At 53.2% G+C, this 25651-nt stretch overlaps 1 protein-coding gene and 1 long non-coding RNA gene across 5 annotated transcripts in view; one reads left to right on the top strand and one right to left on the bottom strand.

Annotated features, from left to right (window-relative positions):
- The first annotated feature begins 7197 nt into the window (after positions 1 to 7197).
- The window catches only part of FCHSD2 (FCH and double SH3 domains 2), a 149088-nt gene continuing 130634 nt past the window's right edge, over positions 7198 to 25651 (top strand). For 3 of the 4 annotated variants that reach the window (XM_083834289.1, XM_083834290.1, XM_083834287.1), the window contains exons 1-2: positions 7291 to 7422; positions 10861 to 10958. In XM_083834289.1, the coding sequence (XP_083690415.1) occupies positions 7402 to 7422; positions 10861 to 10958 (119 nt within the window). In that variant the 5' untranslated portion in view covers positions 7291 to 7401. The other variant, XM_083834288.1, reaches the window with a different exon arrangement.
- LOC310898823 lies at positions 14711 to 25591 on the bottom strand. Its single transcript, XR_014583738.1, has 2 exons — positions 15516 to 25591; positions 14711 to 15413 (listed from the first exon to the last, which is right to left on the bottom strand). It is a non-coding gene; the product is annotated as an uncharacterized lncRNA (long non-coding RNA).

Genomic DNA, 25651 nt, shown 5'->3' with positions numbered 1-25651 from the left:
GGAAACCATCAGTGGGTTCACGTTTTTGGAGGGCAGAAAAGCACCGAGCTCTCATCCACACCACCAGGACCTGTGCAAGCCTTTTGGCAATGCTCCATTGGGAGTCAAAAAAATCTGTTTCGACTTCATGGGTTAAAGCACACCCATTGCTGGCAGAGCTGCTGCAACCCACAGGCTGTGTTGCGGCGGCGAGAAAGGCTGGAGAACGCGAGAGCAACATCTGGAGCAGCTGCACCAGCGGGTGGGTGCAGCAGATGGTGCTTGGTTGGGCTGCAGGACACTAAACCAGCCTGGGGAAGGACTAATCTACTTCCAGCATCTGGTCAGGAGTATGGGAACTTCCTTGTCCTACGCAATTTAAGGAAGAACAACATTAGCTTCAGTTGTGATGTTCAGGCTCAGCTGTGGAAACGAATCCGAGCGCCCGGCTTGTCGTGAATTGCGTTGCCTGCAGGGTACCCAGCTGCCTCCCCGTCCTGCTTACGTTTGTGGCAGGCCTGATATCTTGAACCTGCATGACTATAAATGAAAAATCAAGGGTTAAACTATGCAGTTTGAACTGAAGTTAGGCCATGGAAGCAAATATTTTTGATAAAGCGTGCTGCGCTTTGACATCACGTCATACTCATTTTTTCACCCTCTGCTCACAAATCATTTATTTCACTTCTTTTTTTCCCCCATTGTGACTATTACCCATATTATAGAGATGTGTAAGAGCTATTAGGAGCTCCAAAAGGCAGCTCCATCATGATTCAGCAGCACTGCAGATGACAACTCTGTTGGGACAGGCACTGAACCTGCAACGCCCTGGGGTCCAGGCTTGAGGGCATCCGTGGTCAACATATAAAACGAAATGATTCATGGAAGAACACAAGCAAACGGTGGAAAACTACAGCCAGGCACGGGAAGGTGGCTGCTGTATGCGCTTGCAGGCATTGAACCGAAAGTGCCTCCCGATCCTGCATGCAGAGACGGGTGGGTTACGCCTGCGTGTGCAGAGGCTTGCATGGTGATAGGCGGGGATGCACAAAATTGGGGTTTGCAGCTGGGAGAGCAGTGCTGCATCTGCCTGCTGCTCTCCGACTCACGGGGAACTCATTCCTCCGCTGAAGTTTCATTCTCCGAACCGTTTCAAAAACAGAACCGCGGCCCCACGGCCTGGCTGATGCTGGGGGCACCACGGGTGAGCTGCTCCCACCCTGCTCCAGCAGGGTGACCCCGAGCAGGGGGCCCAGCCCCACGTCCCGGCGGCTGCCGGAGACCCCGCGGAGGAGCCCCCAGCCCCTCTCCGGGCAGCCTGTGCCAGGGCTCCGGCACCCGCCCGGCACAGCAGCGCTGCCTGGGGCCCAGAGGGCACCTCCCGGCCTCCAGGCTGGGCCCGGGGCCTCTGCTCCTGGCCCTGGGCACCCCTGGCGAGAGCCCGGCTCCGGCCTCTGCGCAGCTCCCCGCAGGCCCCGGCAGCCGCGGGGGAGCTCCCCCGGAGCCTCCTCCTCTCCGGGCCGAGCAGCCCCAGCTCTCGCAGCCTCTCCTCACAGCAGAGGTGCTCCAGGCCCTTCGGCACCTCGGGGCCCTGCGCTGGGCTCTCCCCGGGATGGGGCTGGGGCTGCTCACCCCACGGCCAGGGCTCTTCACCTCTCCTTGCTGAACCCCACGAGGTTCCCCCCAGCCCACCTCACCCACCTACCCAGGGCCCCCTGGAGGCTTCACGGCCCTCTGGTGAATCCTACACTCCCCCCAGCTTCACACCTTCTGTGAATTATACTCAGGGTGCACCTACCCCATCAACCAGGCCGTTAATGAAGACGTAAAATGAGATCGGAGCCAGTATTGACCCCCGGGGTACTCTGCTCGTTACAGGCCTCCAACTAGACTTGGCACCATGACCACCACTCGCACCATGACCACCACCCTCTGGGGCCAACCATTCGGCCCGTTCTCGATCCGCCTCACTGCCTACTCATCCAGCCCCCACTCCAACACCTTTTCTATGAGGATTTTATGGGGTAACGTGCCAAAGGCCTTCCAGGAAGACAGCACCCACCGCCACGACAGCACCCATCACATGATATGGCGATTGTGCTCCACACCCGTGCCGTCCCAAAGCGCTTTGGTAGCCGTATGTAGGGTGTAAAGGGGGACTTGCTCTCCCGATGTGCGTATATCCAAACGCCTTCAGAGGTCTGCAGGACACGTGCTGCTGCTGAAACACGGGGCTGAGACGTATGTCAGCTGCAGACACCGATGCGCCGCACCGCCGATCATTTGGGGCAGGTTTCCCGGGGAAAGCGAATCAAGACTAATTAGCAGCCCTAAATAAACTAATAGCCGCAGGAGGGGAAGGAGAACGCAAGTTGCGTTATTAGCTTGCAAAAGCGTTAAAGGCCGTCGAAGCTCTGAGAAGGCAGGGGTCAGTTTCTGGGAACTGGAGTAAAGGAGCTCAGCAATGACAAAGGAGCCAGCGACGGAGCAGCAGCACCGCCGGAGCACTCGGGGAAATGCAGTTATGGGAATTGCCCCACGCTCTGCGAACCGCCCTGGCGATTTTCGTCGAGGAAACATCCCAAACGCACTGGAATATTTCAAAGATTTCGTTGCAGCACATCTAGTAAGCTAAGCGAGAGCCGGGCCAAGCAACCTGAGCGCCGGGGGAAAAGCCAAACCCCCCCCCCCCCCCCCCCGCGCGTCTGATCGGCACCGTTTCGTTCGCACCCACCGAAACACCGCAGGGAACGTCACTTCTGCCCCCTGGGCTCTGCTGTGTCAGCGATGGCCTCCCAGGACTGCCCTCCTCGTGCAACCCACCCCCACGTGCACATCCCTGTAACCCCTGTGCACACCCATGCACCCCCCTGCGTGCCTCCTGCATCCCCCCATGCACCCCCTTGTGCATTCCCCGAACCCTCCTCGTGTGCACCCCCTTGCACACCCCCACGCACCCCCTTGTGCACCCCCCTGCGCATGCCCTGCAAACCCCCCGCACCTCTTCTGTGCACCCTTTGCACCCCTTCTATGCACCCCCACGTGCATGCCTTGCAAACCCCGTGTGCACCCCGATAAACCCCTTCTGTGCACCCCCGCAGCCCCCTCCCCCTGTGCACCCCTTGCAATCCCCCCTGCACCCCCTGTGCAGCCCCATGCACGCCCCCTTGCAGCCCCTGCATCCCCACGTGCACTTCATGCAACCCCCACGTACACCCCCCGCACCCCCAGGTGCGACCTGTGTACCCCCTGCACCCCCTGTGCACCCCTTGCACACCCTGTGCAGCCCCATGCGCACCCCCACATACCTGCAGCACCCCTGTGTGCACCGCGTGTGCTGCTGTGCACCCCTTCGTGCGCCCCCATGCACCCCCTCACGAACCCTTGCACCCCTGTGTGTCCCCCCCGCACACCATTTGCACCCCCGTGTGCCCCCCTGCACCCTGTTTGCACCTCCTGCATCCCCCACACCTCCTTTCTAGCCCCTGTATCCCCGTGTGCACCCCTGTGCACCCCCTGCATCCCCATGCGGACCCCCATGCGCCCCTCCGCACCCCATCTGCACCCCCTACAGCCCTGTGTGCACCCCCTACACCCCATTTCTATCCTCTGCATTCCCGTGTGCACCCTCGTGTGCACCCCCTGCACCCCATTTACACCCCCTGCACCCCATTTCTGCCCCCTGCACCCCATGGGCATCCCTGTGTGCACCCCCTGCACCCCATTTCTACCCCCTGCATCTCCATGTGCACCCTCGTGTACACCCCCTGCACCCCATGTGCACCCCCCACACCCCATTTCTACCCCCTGCACCCCATTTCTACCCCCCCCCCGCTCCATGTGCACCCCTGCATCCTCCTTTGCACCTCCCATATCCCCGTGTGCTCCCCCTGCACCCCATTTCTGGCCCCCCCAACCCCATGTGCACCCCCTGCATCCCCATGTGCACCCCATTTACACCCCCCGCACCCCATGTGCACCCCCTGTACCCCATTTCTACCCCCCACCCCATATGCACCCCCCACATCCCCATGTGCACCCCATTTCTACCCCCTGCATCCCCATGTGCACCTCTTGCGTCCCCATGGGCACCCCTGTGCGCCCCCCCCCGCTCCCCATTTACACCCCCTGCACCCCATGTGCACCCCCTGCACCCCATTTCTGCCCCCCCCATATGCACCCCCACGTGCACCCCATTTCTAACCCCTGCATCCCCATGGGCACCCCCGTGCGCCCCCCTGCACCCCATTTGCACCGCCCCCGCACCCCATATACACCTCATGTGCACCCCCTGCACCCCATTTCTGTCCCCTCCATCCCATGTGCACCCCACACACCTGTGTGCACCCCATGTGCACCCCATTTCTACCCCCTGCATCCCCATTTGCACCTCCCGCATCCCCATGTGCACCTCCCGGACCCCATTTCTACCCCCTGCACCCCATTTCTGCCCCCCCCCCATGTACACCCCCCGCACCCCCGTGTGCACCCCATTTACACCCCCTGCATCCCCATTTACACCCTCTGCAACCCCGTGTGCACCCCATGTGCACCCTGTGTCCACACCCTGCACCCCATTTCTGCCCCCTGCATCCCCATTTCTGCCCCCCACCCCATTTACACCCCCCGCACCCCCACGTGCACTCCACTTACACCCCCATGTGCACCCCATTTACACACCACGTGCACCCCATTTCTAACCCCTGCGTCCCCAGATGCACCCCATTTGCAACACCCCTCCCTATTTACACCCCGTATGCACCCCATTTACACCCCTGCATCCCCACGTGCACCCCATGTGCACCCCATTTACACCCCCCCCACCCCATGTGCACCCCATTTCTACCCTCCCACTCCATGTGCACCGCATGTGTACCCCATTTCTACCCCCTGCATCCCCATGTGCACCCCATTTACACCCCCCACACCCCATGTGCACCCCATGTGCACCCCATTTCTACCCTCCCACCCCATGTGCACCGCATGTGTACCCCATTTCTACCCCCTGCATCCCCATGTGCACCCCATTTACACCCCACGTGCACCCTGTTTACACCCCCTGCATCCCCATTTGCACCTCCTACATCCCCATGGGCAGCCCTGGACCCCATTTTTACCCCCTGCACCCGATTTCAACCCACCGACCCCCCATTTCTGCCCCCACTACCCCATATGCACCCCCATATGCACCCCCGTGTGCACCCCATTTCTACCCCCCCACACCCCATTTATGCCCCATGCGCACCCCATTTCTACCCCCCGCACCCCCACATGCACCCCATGTACACCCCATTTACACCCCCCCACACCCCATGTGCACCCCATTTACACCCCCTGCACCCCCATGTGCACCCCATGTGCACCCCATTTACACCCCCCGCACCCCTATGTCCACATTTCTACCCCCTACATCCTCACATGCACCCCATGTGCACCCCCCACCCCATTTACACCCCACGTGCACCCCATTTACCCCCCGCACCCCCATGTGCACCCCCACGTGCCCCCCATTTACACCCCACGTACACCCCATTTACACCCCCCGCACCCCCATGTCCACATTTCTACCCCCTACATCCTCACGTGCACCCCGTGTGCACCCCCCCACCCCATTTACACCCCGCGTGCACCCCCACGTGCACCCCATGTACCCCCCGTATTTACACCCCCCCACCCCATCTACACCCTGCGTGCACCCCATTTACACCCCTCCCATGCCCCATGTGCACCCCATTTACACCCCCTGCACCCCCATGTGCACCCCACGTGCACCCCATTTCTACCCCCCCACCCCATTTACACCCCATATGCACCCCATTTACACCCCCCGCACCCCCACGTGCACCCCCACATGCCCCCCCATTTACACCCCACGTGCACCCCATTTACACCCCCTGCACCCCCACGTGCACCCCATGTACCCCCCATATTTACACCCCCCCACCCCATCTACACCTTGCGTGCACCCCATTTACACCCCCTGCACCCCCATGTGCACCCCATTTACACCCCGCCTGCACCCCATTTACACCCCCACGCCCCATGTGCACCCCATTTACACCCCCCGCACCCCCATGTCCACATTTCTACCCCCTACATCCTCACGTGCACCCCGTGTGCACCCCCCCACCCCATTTACACCCCACGTGCACCCCCACGTGCACCCCACGTACCCCCCATACTTACACCCCCCCACCCCATCTACACCCCGCGTGCACCCCGTTTACACCCCTCCCATGCCCCATGTGCACCCCATGTGAACCCCACGCGCACCCCATTTCTACCCCCACCCCACGTGCCCCCCCATTTACACCCCCGCACCCCCATGTGCACCCCACGTGCACCCCATTTACACCCCCGCACCCCCACGTGCACCCCATGTACCCCATATTTACACCCCCCCACCCCATCTACACACCGCGTGCACCCCATTTACACCCCCCCACGCTCCATGTGCACCCCATTTACACCCCCCTGCGCACCCCACGTGCACCCCATTTCTACCCCCCCACCCCATTTACACCCCATATGCACCCCATTTACCCCATTTACCCATATTTACCCCCCCCACCCCATCTACACCCCGCGTGCACCCCATTTACACCCCCCCACGCCCCATGTGCACCCCATTTACACCCCGCCTGCACCCTATTTACACCCCCACGCCCCATGTGCACCCATGTGCACCCCCTGCACCCCCATGTGCACCCCACGTGCACCCCATTTCTACCCCCCCACCCCGCGTGCCCCCCATTTACACCCCCCGCACATGTGCACCCCATTTACACCCCCCCGTGCCCCCCATTTACACCCCCGCACCCCACGTGCCCCCCATTTACACCCCCGCACCCCCCCGTGCACCCCACGTACCCCCCATATTTACACCCCCCCACCCCATCCACACCCCGCGTGCCCCCCCCCGCACCCCCACGTGCCCCCCACGTGCACCCCGCGCCCTCCCCGCCTCCCCCTTACAAGCCACGCCCCCTCCCCTTCGCCCCGCCCACCCTCCCCCCTAGCCCCGCCCCTCCCCCTAGCCCCGCCCCCTCCCTCCCAACCCCGCCCCCTCCCCCCACCCCCTCCCCTCCTCCCTCCCACAGCGCCCCCTGGCGGCCGCTCCCCCCCCTCCCGCTCCCCCCCCCTCCCACCGTGGGCGTGGCCCCGCCTCCCTCCTCCCCCCTCCTCCCCCCCCCCTTCTATGGTGGCCGCTCTAGGCCGGAGGCCGCCGCCCCCCTCAGCGGGGCGCTCCCGAGCCGAACCCCCCCCCCCCTCGGAGCCTTCCTCCTCCTCCTCCTCCTCCTCCTCCTCCTCCTCCTCCTCCTCCTCCTCCTCCTCCTCCTCCTCCTCCTCCTCGTCCACCCGCAGCGGGGCCGCATCCTGCTGCCGGGGGGCGGACTTGATGCGCAGACCCCGCGCAGCACCATGCAGCCCCCGCCGAGGAAGGTGAGGGCTGAGGGGGGGGGGTTTGGGGCTGAGGGGGGGGTTTGGGGGTGTTTGGGGCTGAGGGGGGGTTTGGGGGGTTTAGGGCTGAGGGGGGGGTTGAGGATTGGGGGGGCTTGGGGCTGAGCGGGGGGATTTGGGGGTCTGGGGTTGGGGGGGCTTGGGGCTGAGGAGGGGGGTTTGGGGCTGGGGGGGGTTTGAGGCTGGGGGGGGTATTTGGGGCTGGGGGGGGTATTTGGGGCTGGGGGGGGTATTTGGGGCTGGGGGGGGTATTTGGGGCTGGGGAGGGTATTTGGGGCTGGGGGGGGTATTTGGGGCTGGGGGGGGTTTGAGGCTGAGGGGGGATTTAGGGGGATTTGGGGCTGGGGGGGGGTTTGAGGCTGGGGGGGGGGGTTGGGGCTGGGGGGGATTTAGGGGGATTTGGGGCTGGGGGGGTTTGGGGCTGAGGGGGGGACTTGGGGGTGTTTGGGGCTGGGGGTTCCAAGGGGGTTTGGGGGTGACGGGGCTTTGGGGCTGGGTTTCCTTAAGGGGGTCCTGGGTGGGTTTTGGGGCTGGGGTTGTGTTTTTTTTTTTTTTGGGGGGGGGGGGGGGTGAGGGGATTTGGGGCTGTGTTTGGTTTGGGGGGGGTCCTGAGGGGGGCTTAGGGGGTGATGGGGTTTGGGGTTGGGTTTTGCTGAGGGGATCCTGGGTGGGTTTGGGGGGGTCCTGGGTAGGTTTTGGGGCTGGGTTTGGTTTGGGGGGGGGGGGGTCCTGGGTAGGTTTTGGGGCTGGGTTTGGTTTGGGGGGGGGTCCTGGGTAGGTTTTGGGGCTGGGTTTGGTTTGGGGGGGGGTCCTGGGTAGGTTTTGGGGGCTGTGTTTGTTTTGTGGGGGGGTCCTGGGCAGGTTTAGGGCATGACAGGGGTTTGGGGAGGTCCTGGGTAGGTTTGGGGGGCAGTGGGGGCATCGGGGGTTTGGGGCTGGGTTCAGTTTGGGAGGTTTTGGGTGGGGTGTGGGGGGGTAATGGGGCTGGCTGGGGCGTGGGGCCGTGTTTGGGGTCGGGCTGCGTGGGGCTAGCTGTGTTTGGGGGGGTGGACCCAGGCTGTTGGGGAGGTAATAGGGCTGACTGGGATTTAGGGCTGTGTTTCAATGGGGGGGGGGGGTCCTGGGCAGGTGTATGGGGGTTACTGGGCTAACTGGGATTTGGGGCTGTGTTTGGGGGTTGGGGGACAGGGTCTGGCTGCAATTTAGGGCTCTGTTTGGGTATGGGGGGGGGTAGATCCTAAACAGGATTGGGAACCAGCGGTGCTGACTGCGATTTGGGGCTGCGTTTGGATGAGGGCTGGCGCGGTGTATATAGGGTCCGGCTGCGATATAGGGCACGCGGACGGGGTCGCTGGGTCTGGGGTCTCACAGGCTGGGAGATTTGGGGGACGGGGGGGGGGGGCTTGCAATGAATTAGGGCCGCAGCGGGGTGTGCGAGGAGGGGGCGGTGGCGGAGCAGGGCCTGCAAAGGGGGGGACGAGAGGGGGTCTGCGCCCAGCGGGGTCGGCTCTGCGGCAGCGGGGACCCCCCCCCCACTACCCCCGGCCTTATTCGGGTCCGGGTCGCGAGGATGCGGGTGAGCGGGGCGGCCAGAAACGTGTAGGGTCCGTGCCATGGGAGCAAACCCCAAAGGGGGGGGCAGCAGGGAGGGTTTTCCGTCTGCCGCAGCACGCGGGTTGGGGGTGCTTGGGTTTTTGGGGGTGCTTGGGTTCTTGGGGGGATCGGCGTGGGGAGCAGTGGGAGGGGAGATGCCGATTTGGGGTGTCGGGGGGGGGGACCCGAGCTGCGTGCAGGTGCTGGTACGTGGGGATGGGTCGCTTCGGGACCGAGCTGCTGGGGAGAGAGGGGGAGCCAGAGACGGCGAGCAGGGTGCGGGGTTGGGGAGCTGCCGGCTTATAGGGGCGGCGGAGATGGGGGATAGCGGTTTTGGGATCTGCGCGCCTGGTCCTCGTCGTGACGCTGCCCGATTTGGGGCTGCGGCGGGGTGCCGGAGACGTTTCGGGTCCGGTTCCCAGCAAAGATACGGGACCACGGGATCCTGCAGCGGCACCGGGAGCAGAAACCTGCCAGCCCCCGGGGCCCCGCGAAGCCCTCGCCCCGGCTCCTTCCTGCCTCTCGCCCCTCCGGCCTGACAAAAGCAGCGCCCGCCGAACGCTTCTCGTCGCTTTTTTTGGGTCCCGTTTGGCGCCTTATTTACATTACAGCCGCGTCGATCCCTGCCCGCATCGTGTCACTCGAGATTATTTCCACTGCGCGGGTTTATTGATTTTTGAGTAGGTTTTATTTTATTTTTAATATACGGATAAAAATGAGAACGCTGCAAGTCCTCGTTTAAAAATAGAGCCCTTTTCTGCTTCAAGCCGGGGCTCGCACGTGATCTCCCCCGTTTTTTGGTGTGATTTCCCCCGTTTTTTGGTGTGTCCCCCCCCTATTTTTTTGTCGTTTGGCACGTCAGTGCCTCCGAGGCGGTGGCGGTGTGGTTGCAGGGGGCTTGCTGCCGGGGAGTCGTCCTCGGTGTTAAAGCCGAGGAGGGTTTTGCTAGCTGGTGGGATCTCGGTTTCTTTTTCTCGTGCCCGGCTGGGGAAGGAGAGGAGGGAGGTTGGGGTCCTCCTCCCCTCCTCACCGTAACCGCGAGGCGTTCCCGACCTCCCCGATGCGCAGTGGCTGCGGCGATGCCGGCGGCGGCTCTCCAGGCCGACAGGAGGATCCCCTGTGATCAGCGGAGGGTTTTTAATGCCCAGCCCTCCTGTTTTATATATAAAAAAAAAAAAAATACAGAGAGCAAACAGCCCCGTTGGGCCCTCCTGAAGCCGAATTTCTCCTGGTACCTGTGCACCTCCCTGCCAGGAGGTGCCCAGCTGATGGGAAATGAGTTTAATGAGGGCGAAATTCAGAGAATTGCAGCAGGACTACAGCCTCCAGCCTCCCGAAGCCTCTCTCCGAGGGTTGCTTTAGTGCACCGTTGAGAAACAACGTGATGTTTAAGCTGTCTTCAAGTGACAGCAATTGTAGGAAATCTTAATGAATTTTAAAACTGTTTAACGTGCTCCTAAGCGCTAAACGTATACGCGCCGTCAATTTACCCCCCCGCGGCCCAGGTATTTTTTTTCCCCAAGGTTTTTTTCTGTTCTAAAAATCTGTTGGACGCTCATCCTCCTCCTGTCTTTCAGAATAAAATGGCATTTTCCTTAATCTTTGGGCGTAAGTGTGAGGTTCTTGCGGTGCGTGAGCCTGCTAAGGTGACAGCGTGCGTCGAATTTAGCCTTGATTAGCCCTGCCTTTTTCACTCTGTGCCTTAGTTTTCCGCCGAAATGCGCAATTTCAAAATAAATGAAGGAAATCAAATCTCACTGGGGGAAGAAAAATCATTTAGACTCTACAGAAGATGCATACGGTCCTTTTTTTGTTGTTGTTTTTTAGGTGAAAGTCACACAAGAGCTAAAAAACGTTCAGGTTGAGCAGATGACAAAGCTTCAGGCCAAGCATCAGGCAGAATGTGAGCTCCTCGAAGATATCAGGTAAGGCTACAGAAAACGCTACCGAAATTCCTTTAAGATCCAGCTTTTTTGGAAGAACGTTGGAGTTACAAAACTTCAGGAACTGACGATGGAATTTCCTCTTTGGATTTCCTGCTTTTAGGCTGTTAAAGTTTTTTTGACACAGCTGGAAATTATAACTGTAGCTAACACAATGCAAACACTTTTTTTTTTTCTTCTCTTCAATGGGGGAAATGTTTTTTTAGTTTTTTTTTAAAAAGAAGTCACAAAAAACATAGAAAAAGCCCTGGTCCTTTCAGCAGTGCTTCTCTATTATAATAGGCTGAGACTTTGATTTACCGCCTGTAAGAGGCTGTTACAATTATTACAGATATATTAAAACCACCGATGATTTACATCTTGCTAGAAAGAGCTTTGAACAGCGGTTTTAAATAGATTGCCTTTTTTTTTTTTTAATACCAGCAACTTGCAAGATATTTGCATGTATGATTTAAAACTCTGTACAGGTTGAGAGCAGTAGGGGAAAATCTACGTTACATCAACGGTGTGGTGTTATTGTTTTTTATTATCCATGTTAACTAAGGTGATTGCGCCTCTTTGACTTAAAACTTTGCCTTTAACAAAACCTGATGGTAGCGGCTATCTGGCATTACATGGAGGATTAATCATTGCGTTTGGGGAGGATCAATTTTAGAAAACCCATCCTAGGGTGGGTTTTCTGTGAAGTATTTGGCAGTGGGGCTGCTGCCGCCCTTCTCTCTTTGGCAGCGTATGTCCCACCTGTTAATTAAATCAGATTTCGTGCTTTATATTGCTATGTAAAATGCAAATGCGGCCGCTCTGACGGATGACATACGGTTCGTCTCGCTGTCCCAATGCCCTCTTAATAAATCAGAACGACGAGACTCGAGCCTTCCCTCCCCTGTTTGCCTGCAGTGGATATCGAAGCCCTTTTTTTTTTTTGTAGGGGCAAGATCCCAGCCTTCATCTCCTTGGATCAAAATTATCATCTGTGCGGTGTTTTACTAGCAAGCGCTGAGTAATAACTAACAGACCGATCTAAGGAATTTCCCCCCCCGGATAGGAGATTATTTTTAGATCGTTAGGGCCAGGTCCCGTTGCTCTAGTCCAGGTTTTGTTAGCGTTTCCTATTCTTCAGGTGCACACAATCGCTGCAGCCTGCTGAAAGGCGGCATGAGCCTGCGGATACAAAAAGAGGAGAACGTGAAAGCGTTGGCTTAAAATATTTGTCTTTAATGCGACTTAATTTCTCATGTTAATTTGTGGATTAAGCAGTGGGGTTAGAGTGTTTCGTTCACTGACGTGCTCACGAAACGTCCGCGGTCTCCGCTCGGCGTTCCTGCTCCAAGCAGCCCGTGTTTGCAGGAGCGCCGCGTGGCTTTGCGGGTTAACCCCTCTTTAAACGTGGCGCGATGTGGTAGGGTACGACAGCTCCGCCGTGCCCATGATCCGTTCGAGTATCAGGTGGCGGAGCGCGAGAGAAGGGGGGAATTCTGCCTTAAAAACAACTGCTGGAAAAAAAAGGGATCTTAGGTTGTGGTGCCGGGGCCTTTTCCGTTTGCATCTAGCCGAGGAGGAGGAGCGGGGCTTTGAAGACGATGCAACGTCGGTCCACGTGTGTCACTGGTGGGAGAAGCTTGGTTTCAGCTTGCTCATCCCATTCCTCGTGCGCCTGTAACCGCTGTGTTCGCTAGAGCCGCACACAGGATCCTCTCGTCTCTTGAATGAAGAGTTGTTTGCATAGAAAGCACCCTACTGCTACCCCAAAGTCGTAAATTTGAGCTGGATGCCGCTTGTTTACCAAAACTTGAGGGACTTGGGGTCCTTTTGTCGCCCCCCCTTTGAGCTTTCAAGCGCGGGCAGGGCACAGCCTCGCGCTGTTCTGTGCTGCTCTGAGCTCTGCTCAGCTGCTGGAGCGGCAGCGAGAAGCCTTGCGTGCGTGCTTTGCAAGTTGGTGATTAAGGATTCATATTTCCAAATGCGAAATTGCTACAAATAATTATTGTATATATTAGCCCATAAACGGAGGCATTGAAATCACATGCGGTATTTATAAACCCAAGTGTTTGTCTGGGCTTTAATGCTCTTAATTACGTTTTTAATATCATTTCGGGCCGGTTTTATACAAAACTTCAAATCTTCTGTAATGAAGAAGAGATGCAAGGAAAAGATCAGAAAGTTCCCTTATGAGTTCCAGTAAAAGACGTCCATTGTCTGGTGGAGCAGGAGCGGATGACTTCTGGCAGTACCCCAGATCATAAACATACTTTTCATTCCAGCAGCTTTGATATTTTATTTTATTTTTTTTTATGCAAAACCGAGCGCCGTTTTAAATGTTTATGGTTTGAAGGCTTAAACCGTGCCGTTTGGAGGGGATGAAGGCTGAGCTGCTGGTTATTCCACACGGGATTCTTCTTGGTCAGGGCTGAGGCATACAGGTGTAACTCGATTTTTCTCCATGCCCCCCCTCCGCAGATACTTAATCTCCTGGAGGGCCGCACGTTCCCCAAACCGCTGTGTTTAATTAAATCAAAAATACGTCGTCTTTTTCAGTGACAACGCAGTGTTTTGCACGCCGAGGATGTAGCTTCAGGTCACGGAGGCTGGGGAGAAGAGGCAAAGTATTTTGGTTGTGGAAAGCACACCTACGGCTTGACAGAGCTATGTGCAGGTAGTTGGGTTCGAAGCTCTCCTGGGAGTTGGACAACCTTGGGCAGGGCGTAAAATTCCCATAGTCATAAAACTTGTATCATCCACGGCAGTCTTGCAAACTGCGTTTTGACAAGACTCTTAACGCGCGATGCGTTGTGAAACGTATTAGCGAATGGGTTTAAAAATACCTTTCTGTGTTTGTCATCTCAGCTTGGCTCTCTGCGTTGTGTTGCTTCGTACTCGGTGCCGGGGAATGTGTGGAACGAGCGGTTCAGGATGCTTTCAGGATCCTTGGCTCGGCTTTAGGCATGGCGTATGTTTATCTTCTGTAGCTCCCTGCAGCCACCACAGCCTTTCATGTGGTGGATCCATGCTGGTGTTACTATAAAAAGATCGTCCTTCTGCAACCCTGATGGAGAAAGGTGCTTTTTTCCCCCCCAAAAAAGGTCAACCTAAGCTTTCTTGCTGTGAACTGGGCATCCTTTGAAGCTTCCCCGTGGCTAGAAGCACTTCTTCGCTCTGTCCACTCCTGGCTTCTTCTAGGGAGCAAGTTCATCTCCTTTCCAAAGGCCAACTGGGTTGTGAATGGCTGAATTTATCCGAGCTGATGGCACTTTCCGTATATTTTATATTGGCTTCAGACCTTGCGTTATTTAATTGGTGAGCGTAAAGCTCTCCGCGTGATCCACGCTTGGGTTCGTTTGGTGTTTCTGTAAGGTACGTACGTGCGACCGACTCCATGAACTTGGTAGGTGGTGGTTGCTTCGCCTTGGACGTCATCCCAAGGCCTGCCTTCCAGAAGAACTTCCCGAGCCTCTGCAGTTTTTGATATTACATCCTCAAAATGTCTTTTTGTCTTCTTTCCTTGCTTTCATGCTTTGCCAGAGAGAACGAGGCTGTGGTTACGTGGCAGTTTTAATCCGCTCTGACGTCTGGGCTGCTGCTGAAGGGCAGGCTCCGCTCGCCAACTTTTGTTTTTGCTGTCGCTCCGTAGGATCATAGGGATTCTCGTGGCTGGGTGAGCAGTGTAGATCAGGGAATTCACCCCCTTGAAAACACACGTTTTCCAGTTTTCGTCCCCAAAATGGACTGTTTGTAGGTAAATCCGTCCTCTGGTGCTGCTGGCTGTGTGGCCCCGTGAGCATTTCTGCTAGCGGGAGAGGAGCGAGTGGCCGGGGAACCAAACTTAATTCTTCATCAGTTTCAACTCAATTCCTAGTGCAGAAGGACTTGCCCAAATCACAGGCTCATGATCTTTGCGTGTCCCAGAGATGCTTGCAAATATGTTCAGGTACTGCCTGTTCCTTTCGCTCTTCTGTCCTTGTGGTTCCTCCCTCCTTAATTTCTCTTGTCATCATCCAGTCCAGCATCTACCCTCTACATTCATTCATCTTTTTTGGGTAAAGCCACGTTCTCCTCTACATTTCCCAGTCCTTTGCCTTTCTCCTTCCGTCTCGCCTTCGTGCAGCGTGTGCTGCCTTCATCCTCTCCTCCGAAGGTCTGCCTCATGAAGACTGATCCCTCCTTCCAACCAGACAAGTTATTTTTTTGGTTTTCACCCCCGTTACCTTCTTTATCCAGTTCTGATTGTGATATTTAATTACTTCTTGGCCGTCACATCCGCTTCCGAGGTGCTGTGGTATTTAATGTTGGTGTAGCCTGCTCCGCGGGGACGCAGCGGTCTGCAGGGGGCAGGGAAGGAGGAGCTGGCCAGGGATTTTGTTTGTGCTCCTGGATCAAGGGCATCACTTCCACACCTCCAGCATCACTTCCACACCTTGTCTCGCCTCTGTCCTAACAAGCCTGGGTGAACAGGATGGATTTAAAGAAGAAAAAAAAGAAAAATCCAAAGAAAAAAAGGCAAAACAAATTAAAAACCAAAGCAGAACATGAATGAATGTGTACCTGCAGCTAGCTAGCTGGTGCTAGTCGTAACGTGTCCTTTTCTGGGCTGAGTTGGGCTCTCCCTAACCCAGCTGCGCGTAACCTTTTGCTGGGAATATACTTTGCACTCGCCGGTGGAATTTGCCTGTGCTCCTGGAATCGCGCCGACTCCGTCGGTAGGTTCCTGATAAGGTTTCTGGCAACGCTGGCTGGGAGTCAGCTTACCGGAGGAGAAACCAACCGTGCTTCCAGGTTTTCAGTGCAACAAATCAAATATTGCAGCCACAACCCTGATTGCTTAACTGGGGGGGAGAAGTCGCGTCGCAGTACGGGAGGTGCTGCAGGAGGATGGAAAAAGAACTGGAAAGAAAAGAATGTGCGTTTGTATATATGGACACTTACACATACTAGGATCCCATCAGAGATCCTGAAAAGTTAGGAGAGAGCTTTCCTTTTCCTGCCCCGAGGCGAGGTGGCGGTGAGGGGCTTACCTCGTCCTGTTCTTCCCTGTCCCCAGCTGCAGGGAATGAAATTTGCTCGCAAAGTTTTCAACCCTGTCCTGGTTTGCCTCTGGCTAGGGGGAATCTGATAAAGCCTTCACAAAGCAGAAAACAGCAGAGGTACGAGGAAAACTCAAGAAAACACCATGGACAATATTATATTAGAATGGTTTGGCTCGCTCGGGAAGGTTTTCCTTGCACAACCATTAGATCTGGAGGCTTATTTTTTATTTATTTCTTTAAATCTTGCAATTTTCTTCGGAGTTGAATGCATTTCTTTCCTCTCGGGGTGATCTTCCTCACCACTAGTGACTACTGGAGTACTGTGAGGTTTTTCTCCTCTCTCCAAGCTCTCTTAATCAGATGAAGACCGGTGGCATAATTCTTCGCTGGAATACTTGTGCGGCAGAAATCTCAGATTTTTTTTTTTTTTTTCCCCCTCCAAAGCTGGTGGTGTTGCTTCTGAATAATATTCCAGTTCAAGATGCCACAGGATCTGCGGTCTGGGCACGTTACCTGTAATTAGGCAGTCAGTTAATGAGATCCTCGCATTCTTGGCGGAATTAAAAAAAATAAAAAAATAAAAAAATCTGGTGATGTTTTGACTGGAGCTGTTTGAGGGAAGCTTGGAATGCGCTTTAAAAAGAAGAAATGTTGCCTACTGGGTGTGGAAGGTCCAAGTTTTCTGTAAAAAAAATAAATTTCAGTATAAACATAGCCACAGTGTAAGGATTCAAGCCTATTTTGGCACAGTGAAATTGAGAAATGGACCACGCTCCCGTTTTTTTTTTAATCCCTGGCATATAAAACGCAATGGATCTCATGTTTCGATATTTCTAAGTAGCTTCGCAGTTTTTTGGTGACCTGCTGGAGGTTTGTTTTTAGTGTCCTTTGGTTTTTTTGTAGCAGAAGCAGCGATTTCAGAAAGCACCGACCCGCTCCTTACGCGCGTCGGGAAGAGAAATTCATATTTTTTCCCCACTTCTTGGCTTTAAGGCTTGCGTATGAACGAGCTCTGGTTTAGGGAGGCGATGCCAACGCTCGCTCTGGAAGGCTGAATTTCAGGGCTCGTTTCTTTCCAGGCTTTCAGGAGAGCTCCGGCTTGCTGCGTTAGCTGGTGAGCGCTGCACCTTTAGGACGTGTTTGCCTTGGAAGATAATAAAAAGAGGATTCTGCTGGTGGTACAACGCACGGTTTGTTTGCTGGGCGCTGCGCTGTCAGCTTTGACTAAACGCCTCCTTTTTCAGAGGGAGTTCTTCACCTTTTCAGGGGTGGTGGTGGTGTTTTTCCTTCTGGATTTTACCCGGTATCGTTCCCGGCAGGGTTTTCCTTGGCAGAGCCCTGGAGAAGCAGCGGTGGCAAGCTGGCGGTGTGACCGTGCGAGGAGGAGCTGACGCTCAACCAAGCTACCTGGGTATCTCAGAATACGGTACAGGCAATTTAAAGGAACGCCAAACCCTTCCTGCGACCCGTTGGAGCAAACCCTGTAAGCGGGGCTTTTCTCTTCGAGGGTCTGAGCGGTTTTAATCCCAGCCCCTACCTCCGAAACCCCGCGGGGAAGGGGAATGGGAGGTGTCCAGGACATCCCACGAACGTCAGGGTACTGGAAAGAGGAAGAGCATTCTTCTCATTCCAGACGCAATCGGTGTAGCCTGGCTTCGTTTCCTACGCGCTTCTGTTGTGTTTGCTTCATCTCGTTTGGTGGGAAAAAGGTTTATTTGGCAGGTTTCGCGTCCTCCGCGAGTAGCGCTTCGAGCGTTTTTTTTTTGCAGACGGGGCTTTCAGCCTCCCAGCTAAACCTGCACGGGGGCTTTGTGAACAGTGCCTGCAAGGTCAGCCTTTGTCAAAAATACCTGCTGGGACCTCCTGAGCTTGGCAGTGCCGACATTTGTGCCACGGAGCTGGAGTTAAGGACGGAGTAAGGCTCTGTCCTCATGCAGAACGCGTTGCAGGCCGATATTTCTAAATAATCGCAGAATTGGAGGGGTTGGAAGGGACCTCAAGAGGTCATCGGGTCCAACCCCCCTGCCAAAGCAGGTTCCCTAGAGCAGGTTGCCCAGGTAGGCGTCCAGATGGGCCTTGAATATCTCCAGAGAAGGATATAATAATAATAATAATATAGATATAATAATAACAGAGAAAGATGCCTCTGTCGTAAGAGGCTTGCATGGTGAGAAGAATGGGATAGCCGTTGCTCCATCTGTGGTGGTTATATTTTAACCAAAAGGTCTAACCGTGGGATCAGTCTGCATCTCGTCTCGTAAAAGCTGTCTCAAATTGCGTGAATTTCCTTTTAATATTCGGACTTGACACGGCTCCAGGAACTCGCCCTCGGGATCGAAAGGGAACGGCCGGCCTCGCCTCCCGTCGGGACTTGAAAACCTTTGCGCCTGTCGAGCGCGAGCGAGTGGGGAAGCTCGTCCTGACAAATGAGGGAGGCGGCGTTATCAGATCGCACCTCCTGTGCTCGTGGTGGAGGTGAAAGTAGAGAATTTTGCGGGCAGAGGCTACGGTAGCGTGGTTATCTGACTGCAGCATCGCTGGGCACGCCGTCCCGGGGCGCTGAGGTCAGCTGCTGCTCCGAGGGGACTTTTCACCGAGTGTTGGCTCGTATTATGGCTGTCAGTTCAGTTTTCTGATTACTAAGACCAAAAAAAAAAAAAAAAATTATATATTAAAGTCAATGAGCTTGTTTAATCTTCCAGGCCAGTCATTCTGTATAAAAGCACACACAAAAAAGATGTCCTGCGCCCGTATTTGTAAAAACGGGCAGTAAAACCCTATCAGCTTCAGCATGAACCAAAATAATTCCAGTCTGGCTACTCGCAGTAAATAACTGTTTTATAATAGCTCACAGTAATGGGGTTTTGTGCGTGCGCTTTATTAGGTTTTAAAATTTTAGCAACAGCTTGCCACAATGAATCATAGAGTGCATTAAGTTAGTCTTTTGATTGAATTAATGCTGGGAAGAATTCAGTTGTATTACTTTAGAAATAAACGCAATCTTGCCAATTAATGCTTGAGGAAAAAATAACTAAAACTCTATTAAAATCTACTTTTTTTTTTCCTGTGTTCTACAGTAAACGTGGATGCTATTCTTAGCTTTGTCCAAATTCTCAAAGTTTGGAGCCGTTCCTTGTCAGAGTGCTGTGAGTTGGGCGAAATATTCCTTTCTCCGCGTCTGGGTGGGTGCTGTCAGGCATTCAGAAAACCCAAACAAGCCACGATTTTTCCTGAGGGTGTGACACTCTGAGATGATCCCAGATCAAAAGTACTTTTAAAGGTGTTTAAATAGAAGGCGAATGAACTTTTATTCCTTGTGAGATGTGCTTGGCGATATTAGTGATGGCTGGAAATTTGAGAAATTACACAAAACTATTTTCTAAGGAAGAAATGCTTTTGGTTTTAATTCTGAAATTTAGAAAGACAGAAATGAAGGCCTTAAATTTTTTTTTTTAATGGAAACAAAATTGACCAAAGCATTTTTCAGCCTTTCGCCAGCGTAGTAAAAGAGTTGTCTTCCCTTGAAGCAATTCTGACTTTCCATCTTGAAACGCTTACAGAAAATTCAGCAGCCTGGCATATGGCAGTGTTTGATCTAAAAATCAATATTTGCCCATTTTTCCTATAAATGCAGGCAGAGGGATACCAGCAGGGCAGCACGGTGGTATCTGACCCTCTGCTTTTTTGTGCCCTGGGTGCCTGTCCTGTCTTTCAATTAGGATTTCGGGTGGTTGTTTCTCACTAGCCCCGTGTGATCTAGGTGGGCTAAATAAGATGGCAGGTAAATATAGCTGCCTGGGAACACCTGACTTAAAAACAAGTCCTGCTTCTGATTCTTTATCTTCTTGCTCTTTTTTGCCGTTCTTCCCAATGTTTTTAGTCCACGTAGCTGTGTGAGAGGCACAGCGCACAGGCAGAGCGTTCACATTTTCTGTACGAGATCTGCTGCGGCATTGGCATCCCCCAGCTCCATAAACACACAGTTTATAGAGCCAGAAACAGCTCTTTTACTGAATTTACCTCCAACACTCAGTTCCATCCAAATTAGAAGAAAGGAGGAACGAACGGAGAGACCCATCGAGTGGTTTTTATCGTAAATCACAACGAAGCCTGCATCTTTGAGTTTTATTTTGCCAGCTCCTACGGCACCAGCACACGGTGACGAGCTTATGTTAATTTATTGTCCTGGCAATCCCAAAGCACATGGATGCTCTTTAAAAACAGACGTGCCTCCAGGTATCCCCACAGCGGGAATTCCTCTCCCTGCTCCACCTCCGTCCTGTGCTGCAGCTGCTCCCCTGGCAGCGCCGTTCCCCATCCTCTCACCCGGAGGAACAGCCGTGGTTTATCCTCCCCAATATTGCATGGGAGGAAATAATTTTTCTGGAGGAGGTAATCGGGTGGCTGACACAAACCTGCTGCGTTCCCCCGTGAACGCTGAGATGATTTATGTTTATTTAATGGGAGTCTGTACCCGGAATTACGTCCAGGCAGAAGACTGGGGAGCAGATCTTGCTGGCTTTGCCCTCTAAATTGATAAATTTAGAAGGCCAGAAGCAGTGGGACCGTACTGGAGAGCAGGGAGCCGGAGAGGTAGGACTTTTTAGATGAGGCTGAGCGGTAACAAAGCCAGCGGCATCCACACACTTACACTTAGAGGACCATAACGCTATTTATTTATTTATTTATTTGTTTATTTATTTATTTATTTTACCCTCTTCCTTTCAATGCTCCTGGAGATGACGAGGGCATTAAATGGGGCTGCGCTTTTTTATCGGGGTGGTGTTGAAGTGGCACGTCCGTATAGCGAACCTGCGAGCCAGGCGACGTGGATGAGCGTGTGTTGTAAGAGCTGAGCGCTGTGCTTTTCAGGACCTCATAATTAACAACGTGTCATTCTGTTTACTGAAGCTATCCTTGGGTTGTTTGCAAATCTTTTTATGTGAGGTGATTTTCCTTTCTCCGTACAAAAGCAGGTAATTAATCTACTAGAGGTGACCTTTGTGACACCTTGAGAATCCGGAGGGTGAGGGGAAAGGGAGTGGTTTTTATCATTATTTTCAGGTATACCAGCAGAAAGATGGGTGAGTTTGTCATCAAAAAGATTTAAGGTTCATGATTTGATTTCCTTTCGAAATCTTCGGGCAATCTCATCTTTTCTTCGCTCTTAAAGGACCTCAGCTCTCCATATAGCAGCGCATTAATATCTTGTGGGTGCTGCGGTGCTTTCTGTAACTGATATCTTCGGGTCTGCCGGTGGAAATTGTAGCAATTCCTCGTATTCCTCATTTTCCTGAACAGTTAGAAAAGAGATGAAAGAAGTAGTTTCTGCAAGCAGTTGCAATAAGGCTCGTTTGTATTTGCTTTTTCGCTTACACCCGAAATCCACAAAGCTAGCAAAGAGCTCAGAAGGGGAATAATGATCTGGGAGGTGCTGAGTCTTCAGATCAGAGCTTTATGGATAGCAATAGACGTGAAATGCCGTAGTTCGCTTTGGGCATCTGGATTTTTTCCCCGTGCTTGCTGTGGGAAAGGCCCAGAAGTGCTTGATGTGATGGGGCGAGCGACGTGCAGGCGTTCAGAGCAGCCTCTGCCCGAAAACTTCGTGTCTGTCAAAGTTACGGAGCTTAAATGATGTCCGTGATGCTCATGTGGGTTAGAAAAACCTTCTAAAATATTAATGCTATGTTTGTATCAATCTACGCGACAACAGATTTTGGCTAGTAGCTCTGAACCTTGCATAGAAAAGAAGGGAGGATGTATAATCCAGTTTTTGTACGCGTCTGAAGCTCACGCATTTCACCGAGGTGGCAAGCATCTGTCACTCGTAAGTCTTCAGGGTTTTGATGCCTGAATCCAGCGATGGCTGAAGCCGATGTTCAGTGTTTGCCCATCTCGGGGGGAACCTGAAGTCGAGGGTGGTGGTGGTGATGCTGTTCCTGATGACCTGGGGAGACCTGGACTTCGTCCAGGCGCTTTCTGTGTCCTGCAGCCATGGCATACCGTTGCTGGAGAGCTCAAGGGACTGCGGCTGCTGAGAATGGTCTTTGTTCTGAGTTTTGGGCAGTCTTTTAGACACCCCGGGCTAGATTACGGGGCGCGTTGCTTTCATCTTCCGTAGCAGGGCTGCTTTGATGTTCTCTGGTTGCTGGAGCTGATTAATGCCAAGTCCTTCACCTGGAGGTGCTGCAGTGCTCCTGTCCGGTTAACGGCACTCGCAAGAACCAAGACAAGATCTTTACAGCCTAGGAGATGTTATTGTGAATCCAGACGCATCCAAACACTTTCCTACTCTCCCATGAGCAAGCTGACGGAGCAGAAGTTGTCCGTGCCCAGAACCGGATGGCTTTTGCAGGTCCCTTCCAACCCAAACCATTCTGCGAGTGCATGAAACAGATCTGCCTGCTCCAGAAGTTGGTCTGCTGACCCTTTCAATTTTTTCTCTTTCTAAAATTAGCTGGCTACCTCAACGTTACGCCAGAGAAGGGCTGGCCCCTGTTTTGTTGACATAGCTAGATGTTTGAAACGCTCTGCCTTATCTTCACCTGGCCGTGCTGGTGCGCCGCCAGCACGGAGGCAACCAGCAGCTCTGCTCCGGTTTTACTGGGGGCTTTTCAGTCAGGAAAAACCGTCCCACCGTTTGGTGGTACTCCAGAAAGTACCGTTTCCGTAACGGAATTTCCACTAGAGTTATAAGAAAAACTGATTTCTTAATTCCCAGTTAAGCACCCGAGCTGCATTTGCCCTTGGGGAGGATTATCCTTCCCCCGCCCAGGTGTTTGTAGCAGCTGGTGCTGCTGCAGGTAGAAAGCAAGGTGAAGAAGAGCCAGTGGCAAGAAGAAAAGGCTTCTTGTACTCTTTTATAAGTCTTTTCCAAGAGGCTGGGTGGCAGTAGACTTCAAGTTTCTGCTTTTTTTGGAAAAAAGATGGGGCTGGACTCTGCCTGGCCTGTCTTTCCCTGGGTAGGGAACGATCAAAGCAGCCCTGGAAGTGACCGCTCGTATTCACAGCGCCTTCCCAGATTAAATGGGTAGAAGGAAGAACTTCCCCCATTGCAGAAGCGGAGGCGAGCTGAACCTGGAGAAGACATGGTTCAAGGACAGGCAGTGGCCTGCCAGCCCTGGTAAGGAAATCCTAGGGCTTTTTTTTTTCCTTTCTACCCATCAGGTGCTCTGCCTCCAGGAGCGTGCTTTGTTCCTTTGCTCTTTATTGCCACAAAGAACCCTGCTTTCTGAATTTGGGGTCAGTTTTGGTGTCTCTTCTGTGGCTTCCTCCAAGTCCCACCTGGCCCAGCGAAGATGGACATCCCCAAATAGCTGCGAACCGAGGGACGTTACTGAGGCTCGGTTGGAACAGGCACCCTCAGTGGCAGGGATCCTCATTTTTCCCTGGTGCTTGTGGACCACAGCCTGTAACAATGATGTGGCATTGAATTATTTTGGCTGGGAAAGGCTTTGGTGAGAGGGTGGTGGGTAGGAGGATCGTGCAAATCGCAGTTCTCGGTGCCCAAGGGATCTCATTCCTGCATCCGGCGTATGACCAAGCTGAATATCCAAAAAAAACCTGTGAACAGCAGCATTTCATCAAAGCTGCGTGGTGAATCTGCCTTCTTCTTCTGACATCTGCACGCGGGGATGTAAGCTAGGTTGGTTCACCTGGCTTGTGGGGTGACACCACCTGAAATTCCTCACTTTCCCCCAGTCGGTTTCAGTTGCAGCTTGTGTTCCTGCCCCGAAACCTCGTAATGAATACCCCGAGATATACCCACAGATAACTTTTACAGTTTGGACTGCATATTTCCAGGGAACTACTGAAAAGCACTCAAAAAAAAATAATAAATAAAACTAACCCAAGATAGGGGACATACACTGCTAAGACAGAGCATCTGCATTTCACGAGGACAATAACGTTATGGTTAATTCTTGCTAGTTGTTGCATGAGTTAAAACACAGCGTTTGGCTTATGTCAGTGCTGCTGAAAATGTAACCTTGTATAGTGCATTATTTACAGAAAAAGTGCATGCATGAAAGGTAAAGGAAGGAAAGAAATGTTTGTAATAAACCTGGGAGGCACCGTCGAGATCCCCGAAATGTGACAGATGAGCAAGGTAAGAGCTCTGTTGCTGCCTCCCGCAAAACGTTTTGCAGCTCCAGGCTGAGATGAGCTGCCTGAAGGAAGAAAGGTGCCTCGGCTCCTTCGGAGTGCTGGGGGGGATCAAAGGAACTTGTCACACCCCCGTTTTCTAAAAGCTCCTAGTAGCCTCGGAATTACAACGTGCCGGTATTTAGAGAAATACCAAATACGTTGAATATGGTGAATCAGTTTTGGATAGGCCATAAGCAAAAATACCTTTTGCATGTGTCCAAATTGTTTCGTTTATTGTTTGTTTTCCCCATTTAAAGCAAAAAAAATAAGAAATAAAAAATCGGTGATAATTTGAAATACACATCAGCTAGAAAACCAATTGTCATATTTATTGTAAACGCTACCGCTATAAAGACTGCGTGCTTTTATTATGAAGAGAGCGAATGAAATATTCACTTTCATCAGCATCTTTCCAGTTGTTTCTTTTTTTTTATGATTCTGTTTAAAGGCAAAAACGTTGTTTTAGGGTTGTTTTGCATCTGGCTGTCTTGTTTCTCCGATCACATGCTGGCCTGCTAATACTTTCCCGAGACAAATTGCTGAAAACATTGACTCCGTTGGAGGCTACGAGAACTCTCTCTATATATAGTGAGAGAATTGATTTTTTTTGGGCTCTGTTGCTAGTGGCAACTCATCCTAATCCCAAACTGTACAGCGATGTGATTTATGGTGGGTGCGTTTCTCGCTGTTTAATGTTGTCTGGATTTTTTTTTTTCCCTGTGTGCATTGCCAGAGGATCATTGTTCGGGCACAACTTAAAGATATTTCATGGTTTAAGAGAGTCATTTGTCGCAGGCTGTGTGGATTAGAGCGTTTTAATGCGTAATAAAATGTCAGTCTAAAAGCAGGGTTGAAACTGAAACTAGAAAGAAAATTGCTTAGTAATTTTTGATAGCTTTAGGAGGGAGAAGCTCCTGGTCTTTAGGAAGAAGAAGCTCCTGATCAAGTGGAAGGCCAAGTGCTGAGAAAATCATCAATATCCCCTGTTTGAACTTGGGTCTGTGCTGGTAGCTTTGTGCTGCCCAGGGAGGTGGAGGGGTCCCCGTCCCTGGGGGTGTTCAAGGCAAGGCTGGACGTGGTGCTTGGGGACATGGTTTGGTGGGGGACAGTGGTGGTAGGGGGGTGGTTGGACCAGGTGATCCTGGAGGGCTTTTCCAACCATAATGAGTCTAGGATTTTTTCTGTGATTCCACTGTTGCACCAAGAATACAGAATATATATTAATTTTTAGTTTAAATTGAATAACTTTTTGACTGGGTGCCTCTTATGTACTGTGTTAAAACCCCCTTTTATTTATAAATATAACAAACCCATGCGTTAACGCACGTTGTAAAGAACACCCAAGCTTGCACCCGCTGACCCGTGCCAGTTCCGTAGTTCATCTGCTCTCTGGCTCTGGTCATGCAAGGCAAACTAGTCCTTCTGTTTTTTTTTTCTCCTTGGAATTAAATGCAGGTGGAAGAGCAAATTGCCAGAGAACAGCAGCTGATCACTCTTAAACCCGTGTGC

The sequence above is a fragment of the Anser anser genome (genome assembly GCF_964211835.1).
Source record: "Anser anser genome assembly, chromosome: 1".
In the NCBI taxonomy this organism is placed as follows: domain Eukaryota; kingdom Metazoa; phylum Chordata; class Aves; order Anseriformes; family Anatidae; genus Anser; species Anser anser.
The sequence above is the reverse complement of the archived record's forward strand: the minus strand, read 5'-3'. Positions and strand labels throughout refer to the sequence as shown.